At 39.2% G+C, this 16,920-nt stretch overlaps 1 protein-coding gene across 2 annotated transcripts; it reads left to right on the top strand.

Annotated features, from left to right (window-relative positions):
• Nucleotides 1-1,756: 1,756 nt before the first annotated feature.
• On the top strand, nucleotides 1,757-16,897 carry fes (FES proto-oncogene, tyrosine kinase). 2 transcript variants are annotated; one of them, XM_079455077.1, is made up of 20 exons: nucleotides 1,757-1,960; nucleotides 2,558-2,611; nucleotides 2,798-3,024; nucleotides 3,496-3,669; nucleotides 5,446-5,542; nucleotides 6,607-6,790; nucleotides 7,239-7,376; nucleotides 7,671-7,787; nucleotides 8,582-8,704; nucleotides 9,517-9,709; nucleotides 10,934-11,017; nucleotides 11,115-11,324; nucleotides 11,887-12,009; nucleotides 12,095-12,148; nucleotides 12,386-12,504; nucleotides 12,582-12,676; nucleotides 12,753-12,876; nucleotides 13,929-14,086; nucleotides 14,201-14,332; nucleotides 14,464-16,897. In XM_079455077.1, exons 3-20 carry the CDS (start codon nucleotides 2,800-2,802, stop codon nucleotides 14,595-14,597), a joined length of 2,484 nt encoding a protein of 827 aa, XP_079311203.1. In that variant the 5' UTR covers nucleotides 1,757-1,960; nucleotides 2,558-2,611; nucleotides 2,798-2,799; the 3' UTR covers nucleotides 14,598-16,897. The 2 variants fall into 2 exon arrangements, with proteins under 2 accessions (XP_079311203.1, XP_079311204.1); XM_079455078.1 differs by having other exon boundaries at nucleotides 1,954-2,128; nucleotides 14,464-14,900.
• Nucleotides 16,898-16,920: the final 23 nt, after the last annotated feature.

Raw genomic sequence — 16,920 nt, 5'->3', positions numbered from 1 at the left:
ATAAACAAATGGTAAATAAAGTAAATAGCAAGTTGCTTTTGAGAGACAGAGGTCATAACAAATGTTTATAATATTTAATAACAAGCAGGTTTCTGCCACCATTTCACGTCCATAGTATTTTTCCATACCATGCAAGTCAAAGCTGTATTGTAGCAAACATTCTTCAGAATTTCATCCCTTGTTTTAAGACCCAGACACTTCTCAGATGAAACCACACAAAGATGAGGCATAATGACTAAACAGTCCATTTAGATATGTATGTGTGCATGTATATTTTTAATGGATTTATTTATTAATTCACACAAACATACAATAGAATAAAGAGAAAATTACAACAAGGAAGAATTCTAATGAATAGAAATTTAAAATAAACGCACGTCCTAATTCTTAACTTCACTAGGCATGTTTTGTTTTTGTTTAGTTTGCATGTAAATATAAATTAACAGATGCGTAATCTAATTCTTAGAATGAAGAGAAAATGTATCAGTTGACATTCTCAGCCAATGAGCTTGAAGCTGTGTCGTCAGTCAGTCGTTTCCCATCGTGCTTTTGAATAGCGCAGTCGGAGGAGAGCAACTGCGCTCGATTGCTCAATCCGACACAGCCGCCTCGCCGTCGCGAGAGTTTTTTGGCACACGTCAGCATGACATCAGAGCAAGGCGGACGTAACTCGGACACTTTTCTAACCGGCATGCAGCTCGTGGTGATCACCGGTGATCGGTTCTGCGCAGATTTAGCTCATCTCAAACAAGCCTATTGCCACGCATAAGGGCACGTCACGTTTAAATGCATTATTAATGAATGACACGTGGCTACGTGAACGATGACCTCACGGCAATATGTTTAATCAACTTTATGCAAATCCTTCCGTTTTGGGGCTTACCATTGGCTAAACCAAAACGTCTGTACGCGAAATTACGTCTTTAGGCGCAATAACGCGTACACGCGTTATAGCGTCTGTACACGTTACGTCTAAAGACATTTCTGCCTAAATGGCCTTCCATACGGATCGTGCAGGTAGAACGGATCGTGTACCGAGTTTACAGGTCGGACGTTCGACCTCCGAAACCCGATTGATCGCAGCATATGTTTCTATAATAATTTACAACAGCTTTAAACGCCTCAAACGAACCAATCTTGAGCAGGAACCGAAAGTATCCGTTTTAAAAATGTTCACAAATTGTGGTTTTGCTATACCATTAACACCAAAAACTCTTACTTTACAAAGCGTACTGAACTATATATATACATATATACAAACACACACACTTTTAAATAAAGAGTTTGGTTCCAAAATAAGATTGTTCAAAAATCATGTTTTTTTATTATGTTATCATGTTGTTTATTGAGCTATTATGGCTTAAATCAAAACAAACCAACTTGACATTTATGGAAATGCACAATAAAAAACTCAATTTTGAAAATTTAAGGTTTTCTCATTTTGTAACCAGATTCTTCATTATGTAGGCCTATGTATATATATTATATTTAAATGAGCTTGAAAAACGATTAGGCTTAGACTACATTTTTCAACATTTAGGACTAACTTTATCCAAAATCTTTACATAATATGGCGTACCTACGTACGCAATATAAATCTTACATTTAAAATTGTACATACCCTATTCTAGTTTAAATCTTATTAAATATATGTATTCACATGATAACTCACGTGATATTGTCACAAAAGTTGTACATTACTATTATAGTTCACGTGCGTCGATGTAATAGATGTTCACTCCGTGGGTCAAGCGTCAACTGCTGTGTGCGTGTGCGCGTGCGCGCGTTTGTGGACGGTCATGTCATGTCTTCCTGCTTCAACACAACGGACGAGTCTGCAGTTCTTCACCTCCTCACACCCAACCTGCTTTTATTCAACCTCCTCTGCGGATTTGATTTATTCTAGTATTGCCATTATGGATAAAAACCAATGAGAAGAGACGTGACGTGACGGCCTGAGGTGAGAATTCACAGCATCTCTCATAAAAACCGTTACAAACATTCGCTCGTCGACAGTCGAGGTGTCGGTTCAGGCTTTTAAAACGAGATTATTGTGTTTAGTACGGGGACTAGGCTATAAGAATATCACGTCTGTAACAATGTGACTGACAGGACCCTTAAATGGCACGTGAGTCAAACAATAAACATTAATTTGTCGCTCGTGTAACTTTCTAAACGTCTGTTTTGATCAATCGCATAACATGTATCAACTGTGTGAACACCAGGTTGCCGTATTGTTGTTTGCATCTCTCTTTAAAGCGAAGAGATCGCCCTCCTTGTAAATCATTGACTTTAATATATTATAATTTCTCCTCATGAGTCAGTTTACAGTGAGGATGTTTGCTATCTATAGCATTTCACTTTTCAAATGACACTGTGATATAGGAAGTGGGCATTATGAACAACATCCCTTTTTGTCCCCAATTGCACCGCGTGGAAGTGAAAGTACCAGAACTTCCATGTCAATTAGGGTTAGAACTAGATTGGACACACAAACGGCATTAAACTGAAATGCGAATGGAAAATAAAATATAATGTTATGTTACTTTTTTTGTAGATCTTGGTTTGTGCCGTTTCTCATAGAACTTCATTGTCAGCAGACCACACACAGGTAATTAAAACAACTTTGTGTGATCACTTTGAAGTTGTTTTTTAGTTTTTGGTTTGGTCAGAAATGGAAAAACCCATCCGTTGGGTTAAATGAACCTAGGAAAGTTGAGGTTAAGTGACCCAGAAACTGTTGGTTTGTCCCTTTAAAGATAAGTCAAACACCCCAGGTTATTCGTGTGTGCTGCAGGTATGGGCTTTTCGGACGATTTATGGTGTCCTCAGGGTCACGCGGCCCTCATGAAGCTGCAGGACTCTGAGCTGCGTCTGATGGAGGTCATGAAGAAGTGGATGACGCAGCGGGCGAAGAGCGATCGCGAGTTCTCCGCGCAGCTGCATCAGATGTCGGCCATGGTGGAGAAGCTGGAAGGCTCTCAGTCCGGTGGAGGTCTGGACTACATCAGCCAGTTTAACAAAGTAGGAACTGATTCCATGTTCCATCAATGTCTCTAGGGGTGCCCGAGGAACCTGAGAACATTGTTAGATGTTTCATTTCAGAAGGCGTTTAGTTTTTAGACGTTAAGAGTGAAGAAACAACAAAATGCATCGAATGTAGAAACTGAAAACGTGCTGAAATGGGTTCCGATTCCTTCACGTATTCTCACATGTTCTAGATGTTTTCCTTAACACAGTGGTTCTCAAACTTGATAGACAATAAAATCGTCTAGAATGCAGAACACAAACTAAGATATTTTGAAGAATGTTGCCAAGCAAACAACATTGGACCCCAGTGACTTCCATCAACAGAAAACACCATTAAAAAAATCTTATTTTGTGTTCCACAGAAGAGTCATATACAGGTTTTGAACATCACAGGTGAATAAATGTTGACCAAATTTCGATTTTTGAGTGGACTGTTCCCTTAAAGAGACTTTCTCGTTCTCGCAGTCGTGGAACGTGTTGGTCGGTCAAACGGAGAGCCTCAGTCGAATCTTACGCAAACGCTCGGAGGAACTGATGGTGGGTCCCCTCAGCAAACTCACCCTCCTCATTCGAGACAAACAGCAGCTGAGGAAGACGTACGGGGAACAGTGGAACCTTCTCAACCAGGAGCTCTGCAGGGTCAGCGCTACATTTACAGATCACTTTCGTAATGTTTATCATTTATTTAAGTTTATCATCGACACAATTCAGTGAGCCAAACCTCATCTGTCTTAACTCTCATTTCTGCATGTTTGCGGATGTTTGACACTAGGTAATAAAGTATGTAAATAAACATACATAAATAAATACGAAAAAAGAACCGATTGTAGTTACATGACAGATTGAGGTTTTGACTTTGCTTGTAAAAATGTCCGCAGATGAGGTAATCAACACGTAGTATTATCTCGGCAAACTGATTTCAAGGGAGTTCGTAGCTATTATACGAGGTGGCCAATTCGTATGAATTTGTTTAATGTTATCATACGTACGATTATTAGAAAGAAGCAATACTGAAGCTCCGCCCCTAACCCCACCCATAAACATAACGTCACTGGTGCGACAGCATATCGTAGAAAAATGTTTAAATGTGATCGAACGAATTCATATGAATTAGCTACCTCCTAAAATAATTAAGAATTCCTGTGAGATTGTGTGGGTGATACAAAAATGATGTCAATTCGTAATTTTTGAGCCTGCTGCTTTTTCATTTGGTTTTTTTAAAAGAGCAGCACGCAGCGTTTTTTATGTTAAGGCAACAACCGAAACAGCTGTACTGTCAGTCAAGGATTATTATTATTATTCTGTAGTTGCTGTTAACTGTATGGGGTCAGAATTGCTGCATTATTCTGAATAAATAAACTAAATCTGCAAATAAATGTAGCGAGTTAAAAACCATTTTTTAAATCCACATATGCACAAAAAGTGAACCATTTATATATGTTTGACGTTCCACTAAAAGAAATGGCATTCAAAAATAAATACAATGAGATTTTCAAATAAAAAAACTATTTTAATGGCATTTATTTGAAGATCGCTTTCTGTGCATTTGTGAATCGCCGCACGAATTTGTGGAGCATTACCCTATTGGTCAACGACAGTGGAAGTTACCCGATTGGCTTGCGTATATAGTGGGCAGAGTTCACCTATTTGTGAAATTGTGCGCAGGCCTTGACGTTAGAGATGTTTCAAAATCCCCAAATGTGCAGAAAGCAATATACAAATAGATGTCAATACAATAAATTTGAGGTCTCGTATATATTTATCGTTCGCCTTTTGTTTAAAACAGGTCATCAGATGACATGCGCTATATTTGATTATTAAGAAACACTATGGTGGTTTCCAGGTCACCACTTTTTGTTTCTATGTGGTCGATGTAAATGTAGCAAGAAAAAACACTTCAGATGTAAATCTTGGCAAAAATGAGGAAGTATAAAAATGTTTTTGCATGCAACTGTTTAAAGCATTTGCATGTTTTTTTATCAGTTTTAACACTTTTTTTAACTCTAGTTATTTTAAACCGTTCTTGTGTTTGTAGTACTTATGTTTTAGTGCTGTTTGCTAAGGCAAGCAACATTGTGCGTGTTTTTTGTGGACACAACAATAGCGGACGTGTTCTTTTCATCTGAGCCTAGTCATGCCCATGCAGCTTCCAAGAACTCATAAAAATGTGTTAAATATTACTCCGAATGCTTTGAAACACCCAAGGTAATGCTAAACGTTTAAGACATGACATGTAAATATCAAGAGATGTTTTGAGGAAGGGAGTGAATGAATAATAGTCGCTTTTAACGGTCATTGTCAAATTTTTTTAAACAAATTTTTTTAAATAAACATGTTCATTTGATATCCTTTTTGTCAATGCCGAGACTGGATTTTGATTTTCCTTTCGTTTCGTGTGCTGTTGTGGAAGGTTAGGTCACCCAAAGCGATCTGGACCGTCTCAAGTCCAGTTACAGACAGTTGGTACGGGACGCGGTTCAGGCCAAGCGGAAGTACCAAGAAGCAATCAAAGGTAGGATGCCTTCATGGTTTACAGTTCTCCAAAAAGCCTGGCCACTTTCATTTAGTTTCACTGCCGACAACAGCAGCGATTATTGACACGTTTTGACCTTAAGCTTCAATGTGTTATATGGACTTTGATAGTTTTATATATATACTACGTACAGTATTTGTTGAAAATAAACAAATGGAGCCAGTGGAATTATTTAGTGTTTAAACATTGTGTGCTGTATACTCCGTCTACTTGGGCAGTAGTGGAAAAACCTGTCCTTGCACTTGTGTGTGTGTGTCTAGCTTTAGAAGTGACACCAGGAAACCAGTCTCACAGAAAGTAATGCCGCTTAACAGATGAAAAAAGAAATGGTTTCGGTTGGGTCTAGTGATCATGTCTTAATCGCTTTGCAGAAACCTGTTTCTTTGTAAGACGCTGGCAGACAACAAAGAAGGAAATTATTCGCATATACTGTTGTCTGTATTCAAATATTATGAACGGATAACAGATATGCAAAGTGGTGGCTTTGTGCAAGCAGCACTAGATTATGGGGTTTGATAACTTGCTCAAGTAGAATTTTGAACAGACAATTCACCCCCCAAAAAAATCTGCCATTATTTGCTAACTCTCATGTCGTTTAAAACTCTCAGTCTCTTTCTTTGGTAAAAAGACAAAAGAAGATATTTTGAGAAATGTCTCCGTGGTTTTGTGTCTTTGTAATGGAAGTCAATGGGCTTGTCAGTGTTGTTTGGCTACCGACATTCTTAAAAGGATCTTCTTTTGGGTTTCCCAGAAAACAGGTAATATAGATGTGTATGTACGGAAACGTTGGACGCTCCATAAACCAAAGTAGGACCTTAAAAATCCCAAAATATATACTTTTTAACATAAGTTACTAAAAATGATTAGTGTGCAGAAGTGTACATTTGATTGTTTTTGTCCCAGACATAGTCACCCATCATAGCTTCATCCCACCTTCCCTACGCTACAGAAATTGTGCTTTCTATTGCGACAAGTTGGCAGTCCCAGACAGTTTGGATTTCACAATGTTTCCTTTCTTTCTCATTTCACCCATGTGTGCCCAGACAAAGATCGCGACAAAGCGAAGGAACGCTACGTCAAAGCTACCCTTAAGCTACACGAGCATCACAATGAGTATGTGCTGTCGGTGAAGGCCGCTCAGGTGCATCACCAGCTCCACTACGGCAAGAGTCAGCCAGCGCTACTGGGAGCTCTGCAAACGCTGCACGAGGAAATGATGCTCGTACTGTGAGTCACCTTTGTTTGGTTTTCATTATGTAAATTATGTAAACCCAGACATGTAAATTCACTCTAGATTAAAAAAAACTTTTCACGATAACCGGCGTAACCGCGTATGTGTTTAGCGAGCAATTGTTTTATTGCACTTTAATAGCAGCGTAATGGAAAAAAGGTTGCTATTAAAATACCATTAATGCTTTGTGAGCTGCTTTGGATAAAAGAAAGACAAAAGATTCAAAATGTCTTTGCTTCGCATTTAAACCCGATCCTATTTTTGACACGTTCTTTTATTCAGTATACTGTTTATACACTTGCTTTGTTTGGCAACATAGAGGAAACGTCATTTTTAAAACTTCTGCTTTTCTGAGACGATATTAAGTCGGCCTGCTCCGCGTTCCCACCCGTAATGTAAATGACTCATTAGTAAAAGACTTAGTTGGCATGTTTGTTTTGTTAGGAAAGGGATTCTGCAGGAATATTTCGATCTGTCTAGTCTCGTGCACCATGAGGTGGTGAGCGTTCACACTGAAATGGCAGACGCCCTGAAGGCCATCCAACCTCACAAAGAATATGACAACTTCATTCAGCAGAACAGGTATCTGTCTCTCTTTTTGCATTTCCAGTTTCTGTTCAACACAACAGTATCCCTGATCAAAAGATTAAACACAAAGGCTCAACCTTTGTGTAGAATTTGATACACTTTTTGGTTGTGATGTGTTTATTGCACTTTGGTCTTTTTGTGCATGTAATTGACCTTTTACAATCCTTTAGAAGGCACTTTTATCTAAATATGAGATTTGAGGAACATCACAAGGAATTGATTATGAAAACCTATTGCATCGTTTCAAGAGTAATGTGCCTATGGTGAGATTTTTGTCTTTGCGTGTAGGTCAAGAGGAGAGGTTCCTGCGTGTGTGGAGTTTGACAGCAGTTTGCTGGAGGATGCTGACGGTTTGAAAGCAGAACTGCAGCTCAATGAGCTCACGGTGGAGGCGATCCAGCATCGGTAAGTCTCTTCTTCTTTTTGCTTAACAGAAGACAGAAGTGAAAACAAAACGGGTGGGATTCCTTTTCGCAATTCTATGAAACACTGTTCTAGTGAGAAAAACACCAATTTATACAAAGGACCTGTGGTCACTGGTTTTAGGTCTGATTGATTTATAAAGTGCTGAAGCAACAGTAAAACGTGAGGACATTGCCTTTTCATGGACCCAGCTTACAAACACGTTTTAAAACGTTTTGTCAACAATCCCATGATGTTCTGAAAACGTTATACCTGAACATTTTCATTGTCTACATGTTGATGAGGTCCATTTTATAGGAACGCTACAGGAACATTTTATTCTATCAAAATGAAAACGATAATTTTGAATGTATTGTACACGTTTAAGATGTCCAGGATTTTTTTCATGTTTCATCTCGTTTCACATGAACGTTACGGGAACATTCTGTTCTATTAAAATGAAAACGTTATAAGAACGTTCCAAAACATAGTAACTTTTACTCGCGTTTACTTAGCTTTTAAGTCATCTTAAATGAGGTGTTTACGTTCATTATAATTGTTGTTATGTGCTTTGTACTGTAATGTTGTTTCACCTGTAAATAAGACACGAGGAGGCGTGGCTTTGGATTGAGATCTGATTGGAGGGTGGGATCTTCACACCTTTTAGCTTTTAAAGCTGCCTTGCTGTTTGTCCCTATTAAGCTGTCTACCCTAGCTTTATGTGTTCAGATAGTACTGTATCTTCTCATGTAAACCAGCATTACATTGGGTTTCTCTTCTCATTGTGTTTGTCACAGACTCACTGCTGTGGAGGAAGAGCTCTTGGGTTTGGCCAGTGCTCTGGGTTCTCAGCAGGCTATTGTCAATCAGCTGGAGTTGGACCTGGAGGCTGAGGAACGGTCTGCCAACATAGGACAGAGGTGAGCCTGTGACCTCTGAACTCTGGATCTTCAACTTAAATGCACATTTTAAAGACTTTAAAGGAGCAGTATAGAGAGTCAGCGTCATCTAGCACTGAGGTTGTGAATTGTAACCTGTGGCTCACTCCACCCCCCTTTCCAAGCACTACGGTAGCTGACATGGGACTAAGATGTAATTTTCGCTTCTTTGCTGAAGGAGATAACATATTTACAAACGTGCTTTGTCCGTTTAGAGCTACTGTATATAGAAATAAATCATTGTAAGGTAGTAAAAACGCTTTATTTTGTAAGGTCTTTATACACTTCTCAACACATAGTTATGTATATGACATTGCATTTTTGTCAATAGATGCTCCCAAATATTACACATATCACCCTTAAAGGTACAATACGTAAGATTTCCCCCCCGATAAAATATCTACCACAGCGTTTTATATTTTGTTTAATAATATACTTTATTTATCCCAGATGTTTCCAACAGTGTTCAAATTGACAGATTATTATTGGTTCGGGACCTCTTCACATCAGAGTCAGTTTGTGCATGTTGTTTTTGGAAGGTTGTCAATTAACAAGACATTTCCTCCGAAGTGGCTCATAATTCAATCAGTTCTGCTTCAGCTAATGTACTTGCAAGAGTCTATCACTGAAGCTGTTCAGTTTCAAGTATCGTCTGTGTTGCATTCAAACCTTGAAATTTTTTCTTTAACGAATATTAAAAATCTTATCGGATTAAATCGAATCATTTGAACACATGAAGACATCACAAAAACAGTTTCATTAACATGTGTTTTGCTCATTCTCTGGTTGTTTAGGGTGTATCAGTTCAGCAAGCGTAACGCTCTGGAGGACAGCAGGCAGCAGGTGGTTCTGTCCATGGTGGCTCGAGCTCGGCTGGAGGCTCAGCGGAGGGTTCTGGCTGATAAACTTCAGTCTCTGGATAGTAAGGAAGTTCTTGGTCTGGGCCTGGATGACGATCTGATATCCGTAACCTCCAACAATTCAGCGGTGAGCCCACTTTTATCCGTCATGCAGCTTGAGCTCAAGTTCTATTATTTTTGTTCATCCAGAACGAGAAGGGGGCGACCCAACCATAAGTTGCAGGTGTTTTGGTATGAGAGATAATAGTCTGAATGGGCGGGGCTTAGATTCTGAGCATCGAACAGGCCCTATTCAACTGTTTGTATTACTCATTTGTCAGGTTGAAGTTCCACTGTGTAGTAAATCTCTTTTTATACGATATGAAGAAAATGTGTGTCTGTACTATATGATCCATTTAAAGACTTCAGTAGATGGGTTGGAATGGGTTTAAGATGTGATGATGTTGCTGTAAAATTGCATATGTACTGTAAGAGTATATTACAGGCCGTATCTTAGTGTTCTTACATTGACATTGAAAGATGAGAATTGCATAACCTTGTTGAGTCAGAGAACAAGTAGGACCAGTGGCAGTTAACCGTCATGGCGTGCTGTAGATCACAAAACTGCAGATATAAAATAATCCATCTCTGTAAATCATAAACAGTGTATTCAGCTCTTTTTGTGAATAGTTTTAAAGTGCATGTTTTGCCTATATGTCTATACCCATAATGTACAGATTTAGACCATTTTTTGGACTGTATTGTTGTTCACAGTTTCCACCGTCAGGGCAGTGAACGATGATCTTTACTGTTCGCTGTTAGTGTTCGTCTCAGTTTCATTATTAATTCAGTCACATATATCTTTAACAAAGCGAATGCTTAGGATCTAGTGTAATACAGAGAAAGAAGACAATATTACTCGAGTGGAAAATATAGTGATAATATAGAGCAAGAATATGTTGTTTGTAAGATATTTATTATTTAGGAATGTAAAATGTAAAGGAACAGTTCGCCCAAAAAATGAAAATGATGTCGTCGTTTACTCGCCCTCGAGTTCAAATTGGTATAAAAAAAGATTTGGAAAAAACGCCTGTAAGCCTGGCCACCATTGACCCCCATGGTTGTAAAAAATTGCTTTATAAATGTCTTTGTTCTGATGAACACAAAAGAAGATATTTTTACGAATGTAGGACAGTTCTGGGGCACTTTTGAGTACTATTATCATTTTTCCTACTATGGCAGTCAATGGTGGCACAAGAGTTCTTCCAAATATCTTTCTCTGTATTCATCAGAACAAAGAAATGTATACAGATGTATAGTGCTCTTTTAACATTTTGTTTATAAAACATTCTCTCCTGCCGTTTGTTTGTAGCTGGAACGTGACAAAGAGCACAAACTCCTCAACATGGATGGGATTGTCAGTCACCTCAGCAGTTTATTCAAGCCCAAGTACACGGTCAGTGGCGCCCTCATCCTGACTCCTGTCACCTGTCCGCTCACTGCCACACCCAAACGTCTTTCTGTAGAGTAGCGTGTTTTATACATCTCAACAGGTTCCTCCGGCGCTGACCCCTGTGCCGGAGCGGGAGAAGCCCTTGACTCAGCAGGGCTGGTACCACGGGGCCATCCCTCGCCTGGAGGTGCAGGAACTGCTGAAGAATGACGGAGACTTCCTGGTTCGAGAAAGCCAGGGCAAGCAGGAATATGTGCTGTCTGTGCACTGGGGCGGCCAGTGTCGCCACTTCCTTATTCAGAGCGCAGACGTAAGTGTTTGTGTGTGTGTGAGAGAGAGAGAGAGACAGCAGGTGTGAGGTGGAGAATGACCACATGTCTAGATGTTATTTATTTGCAAGGCAACAAGAGGTTCAAATGTGATCATCTTTAAATCTGCACGATATCCAAAGTAATACTGTTATATGTAATATTTGTGTACTGAATTGCTCCTTTTTTATTGTTTTTTTTTATTTGTGATTGGTCTGTTTACTAAAGATCTGTTTTCAGTTTCATTGTAGTTTTATAAATATTTTTGCTTTAAAACTTGAGTTTATTTTAGTTTGTGTGTTTGGTTTTCTTTACTAAAAATAATTAAATGGCAATATAATAATTTGAGTGCCTCAGTTTTCTGATTCATTAGTTATAAGCTTATACAGTCAATCGGGTTAAGTAAGGATACTTTTTTATGTTCTTTCTTGCTCAATAACCAAAAATGACAGCATGCAAAGTGGCTCCAACATCTTTTCATTTATACAGAAATAAAGACAAAAATCCCCCTAACACTCTTGTCTGCTCTTTCATGTATATATTTGTGTGTTTGTATGTCTTCAGGGTGTGTATCGTCTTGACGGTGAAGGTTTCTCTTCTGTACCACTGTTAGTGAATCACATGATCAGCTCCAAAAAACCCGTCACAAAGAGGACAGACATTGTGCTGAAACAAACCATCCTCAAGGTGGGCCGCAATCCCCTTCCATCACTTTTTCTTGCTGCTGTCATTACATCATTACATAAACTCATGGTTATGTGCTACCTTTTAGGACAAATGGGTTTTGGAACATGATGAAGTCGTCCTGGGCCAGAGCATTGGCCGGGTAAGCCCACGGATGATCGTTTTATATCTATTTACAGTGTATCTACTATAATTTCTTGATTGTTTTTGGTTAATGGTTAATGTTTTGCCGTGTCTTAGTCCTTTGTGTGACTGCATAGACTCACTGTGCCATGATCACGGTTTTACGAAACCAAAGTGTCAAAAATCCAAATGTAAGACTTGTAGAGATGGGTTTTAATGGTTTGTTTTACCTTCCTGAATGATTGTATGTCAACAGGGGAACTTTGGCGAGGTGTTCAGCGGACGCTTGCGTTCGGACAACACCCCGGTGGCAGTGAAAGCCTGCAGAGAGAATCTGCCATTAGAACAGAAGAATAAATTTCTCATGGAGGCCAGGTTTGTATTTACACAACACGCATATAGACACACACATGCGTGTCCACATTTAAACTATCTTATGATTTCCATCCCAGGATTCTCAAACAGTACGACCATCCAAACATAGTGAAGCTCATTGGGGTCTGTACACAGAAACAGCCGATATATATCATCATGGAACTGGTGCAAGGTACAGTGGTTTCATTGACTATCGTTCACTTTTACAGTTCAAACCGTAAAAACTTAATGGCTTATTGCCCCGTCAGGAGGAGACTTTCTGACCTTTCTGCGTGCAGAGGGCCGAAACTTAGGGACCAAGATGTTGATCCGGATGGCAGGGAACGTGGCGTCCGGCATGGCCTATCTGGAGAGCAAAAAGTGTATTCACCGGTGAGAGGAAAATGAAACAATACATTTAATGCATCATTGTGTACAAGATTTTCGCCAAGTCAGGATATCTAAGCTAGCCATTCTGCACTGGCTCCATAAAGTATTAGCAGAGCTCATAAAGAGCTGGCAGATGGTTTTTATTGAGTCCAATAAGGAGACTGCTGCTATTTCTCCATTATGCTGAAGTCTCTTTATAAGGTCTCTTGGTAAAAAGGAACTGTGGTTTGCTGCAGTGCCCCTTAGGAAGATTTAGGTATATCGAGCCAAGCGGAAATGAAACTTCGCCGTTGGATCTAAAAAGCACTGCTTTTCTCATTCTGGGTCAAATGGTTTGTGTACAAGACCAGAATTGAGTTTGAAAGCTGTGGCGTTTCTTTTTTTCCGTAAGGACATTAACCAGTTGCCATTTACTTTCATTGTATCGGTCGTAGGGCTGCATAATATATCAAAGCCATTGGAATATCACTTGTGGGAATATTGCACCGGTTTGCACTAATTGTATGATTTTAATACTTCAAAAGGTTATTTAAAAGTTGATTTAGATAGCAGACAGACTTAAATGTGAATGTTAGAGCCTGCATGTGCATGATATGTGGAAGACAAGCGACATGTGATGGTTATTATTTTCAGTTTTTAAATTACCATCATACATCCGTGGAACAATTGTGACGGAGTCAACCAACAGCAATATGAAAGACTGATGGAAAGACACATGAAAAAATGTGATAAAAATACTGGTTATCACATTTATTTATTTAAACTTTTCCTATATACATGTAGAAATATGACTGTTGTATTGCTTCAAAGTGAGTGTGAACTTGTTTTCTTAAATACAGAAATAAATACAAAATACACAGAATCTTTTTATTATTTTGACCTGTTTATTATTTTATTTTCTGCAAATATTTGCAAATAGAAACAATATTTGTATTTGAAATTTGGGAGAAATATTGTAAGTTGATCAAAAACTAAAATTGCATTTCTCTCTCTCTCTCTCTCTCTCTCTCTCTCTCTATATATATATATATATATATTTATTTCTCTCTCTTTAGAGATCTGGCTGCGCGTAACTGTCTTGTAGGAGAGGAAAGTGTGGTAAAGATCAGTGATTTCGGGATGTCCCGTCAGGAGCAGGACGGTGTGTATGACGCTACAGGAGGGATGAAGCAGATCCCGGTCAAATGGACCGCACCAGAAGCACTCAATTACGGTACACAAGCATTTACACATGAAACAAGAATCAGTACCCATGTTCCCTACTGTATGCGTTCTGATGTTTTCATTTTGTTTTATGTCTCACTGCTGTTCTCTGGTGGTGGATCAGGACGCTACACCACTGAGAGTGACGTGTGGAGTTTTGGAGTGTTGCTGTGGGAGACGTTCTCCAGAGGAGTCACTCCGTACACGACACCACACAACATGAGTAACCAACAGACCAGAGAAGAGATCGAGAAAGGTAAAACTCCACACGCCACACACGTGCTGTTTATCTTGAATTAAATTATTCTAACGTTGTGTGAACATTTGCAATGCATATAACACATGAACACCTATCACTTTATGTTTGTTTTGCTGTGTTTCTGGTAGGATATCGCATGCCAGCACCCAATAACTGTCCAGATGAGATCTATGCCCTGATGTGCCAGAGTTGGCATTATGACCCAAGAAATCGACCCTCGTTTCACAAACTAAATGCAGATTTAAATGCTTTATGCAAGTAGCACATTTATCTAATGACGGAGCCAAAGAAAATTAACTTATTAAATTATTTCAAAATAATTTTTATATGAATAAAAGGCAAAACCATTTGTGGCCTCAGACAGCATCATATTAAACTGAATAAATATTGATACAGATTTTTTAATATATATATTTACAGTATTTGAAGTTGAAATTCAGTCCTTCGAAGGGTTTTTGTCTTATCGTGTTTTAAAAATTAATACATTCCTGCAGATGGTGAACAACTTATGATCTGTGTTTGTATAAAAATACTGTAAATAAATCAATCAAATATGAGATCATTCAGTGTTCGTCTGTTTTAAAAAGGTTTTCAGATGTATTTGTCGAACTATCATCCTGGACTGCACTCATAGTTCAGGTGAACTATCCCTTTAACTGAATGTGGCCTCTGAATGAACTTGACCTGCCGCCACACAAACCTGCTGCGCAAGAGAGTGAATGTCAATGCATTTATCAGTGTCATCTGCATGATTTTTAATGATGTCACTCTCCACATCTTTGAAAAACAGACCTGTTTCATCTCTTATTCAACACAAGGTTCAGACGAGTGCCAGCCTTAAACGAATGAAACGGGTGGGTTTGAGTCGACCAATCAAGACTGAATGTGACGCTGCACGTTCCAATAAGCATATGACAAAAGGAAAGCGGGAAAACTGCTCCACTATGAATGTGTGTGAGTTCTTGGGCAGGGCTGCGTTTCCCAAAAGCATAGTACGACTAAGTTGAACGTAAAAACAACCGTACGAGTGATATTAATGTTACAGTCTGTTTCCCAAGAGCACCGAAACTTATTTAGCAATTCAAAATCATCTTCTATCTACGAGTGCTCTGGAGTAATCGTACAGCCCTAAGTGCATCGTAAGATGGTCTAAGAACATCAAGTACAAGACATCACCCCCACAGTCTGTGGAGAACCAACAACTGGTTGGCGATCTGAATGTGTTTTACTGCCGATTTGAAAAGACCAGACTCGCACTCCACACCCGTTCTGATCTGCACTTCACACATTCCACAGACCCGTCGCTCTCACGTCTGTGGTCATGAAGTCGTTTGAGAGACTGGTCCTGGTCTACCTGAAGGACATCACTGGACCTTGTTGGATCCTTTTCAGTTGCCTACAAAGCAAACAGGTCAACATGGGGCTGCATTATGTTCTGCAACACCTCGGTAGACCTGGGAATTACACAAGGATCTTATTTGTGGAATTCAGTTCGGCCTTTAATACCATCGTGCCTGACCTTCTTTCAGACAAACTGACCCGGCTCTCCGTGCCCACCCCCAATCTGTCAATGGATCACTAACTTCCTAAAAGACAGGCAGCAACTAGTGAAGCTGGGTAAACTCACTTCCATGTCTCTCACAATAAGCACTGGTGCCCCTCAGGGATGTGTGCTCTCCCCACTGCTCTTCTTCCTGTATACAAACAATTGCACTGTAAAAGACTCCTCTGTCAAGTTCCTTTCTATTGGTGCCCCCCCGCCCAACCTCCAAGATCTCTACACCTCCAGAGTGAGAAAAAGGGCTAAGAAAACCACTTTGGACCCCACTCATCCAGCTCACTCTCTCTTCCAACTGATGCCATCTTGCAGGCGCTACGGAGCACTGACCCCCAGAATAGCCAGACACAAGAACAGTTTCCCACAGGCATTACTCAGCCTGAACGATTAAAACCTCTTACTGTCCATCACAATGCACCTTTGCACATAGCATCTGGAAACAATAGGTTAAACCTGTAAAATAACACATCTGTACACTCATTTCAACAATTGTGTTGTTTATTGTCTATATTTTGTTCACCTTTTCTACATAGTGCATTACTGTTTTTATTGAATTCTCATGTTTTCTAGCTCAATGTATATTTGCATTATGTTTGCACCATGTGTACACTTTCTTCTGCACTGGGCGCCTGTCCTCAAGTCAAATTCCTTGTGTATGTAAACATACATGGTAAAGCTCTTTCTGATTCTGAAGAAGACAGATTTATGAGTTCACCTGCAGGACAACCGTAGAATTGCGCTTAAACTTAAACACGCCTATATGTGACTTATCGATTTTGTTTTTTTGTTTGTTTAAATCTTATAAATTACTCAACTAAATTAATAAAAAATACAGTACAATACAAATTAAATGACTGAACATACTTTAATAAAGTATAGAATAAAAAAGTATACGTATAGTATGGGCAAGTTGTTGGTTCTAACAAGGGATTGCATAACATGTGGAGTAACTTTAATGCAGCAAAGTAAAAATGTTAAGATTAAAAGAGAAATGGTCAAAATGCTACTTGGTGGTTGTCAGTGTCTT

Source organism: Barbatula barbatula (genome assembly GCF_947034865.1).
Source record: "Barbatula barbatula genome assembly, chromosome: 1".
NCBI classification, from domain to species: Eukaryota; Metazoa; Chordata; class Actinopteri; order Cypriniformes; family Nemacheilidae; genus Barbatula; species Barbatula barbatula.
The sequence above is the reverse complement of the archived record's forward strand: the minus strand, read 5'-3'. Positions and strand labels throughout refer to the sequence as shown.

Coding starts and splice junctions, on each gene's coding strand:
- fes (XM_079455077.1), top strand. CDS start 2,800: ATGGGCTTTTCGGACGATTTATGGTGTCCTCAGGGTCACGCGGCCCTC. Junction 7,788..8,581: donor GTGGAGGCGATCCAGCATCG/GTAAGTCTCTTC, acceptor TGTTTGTCACAG/ACTCACTGCTGTGGAGGAAG. Junction 14,333..14,463: donor CAGAGAAGAGATCGAGAAAG/GTAAAACTCCAC, acceptor TGTTTCTGGTAG/GATATCGCATGCCAGCACCC.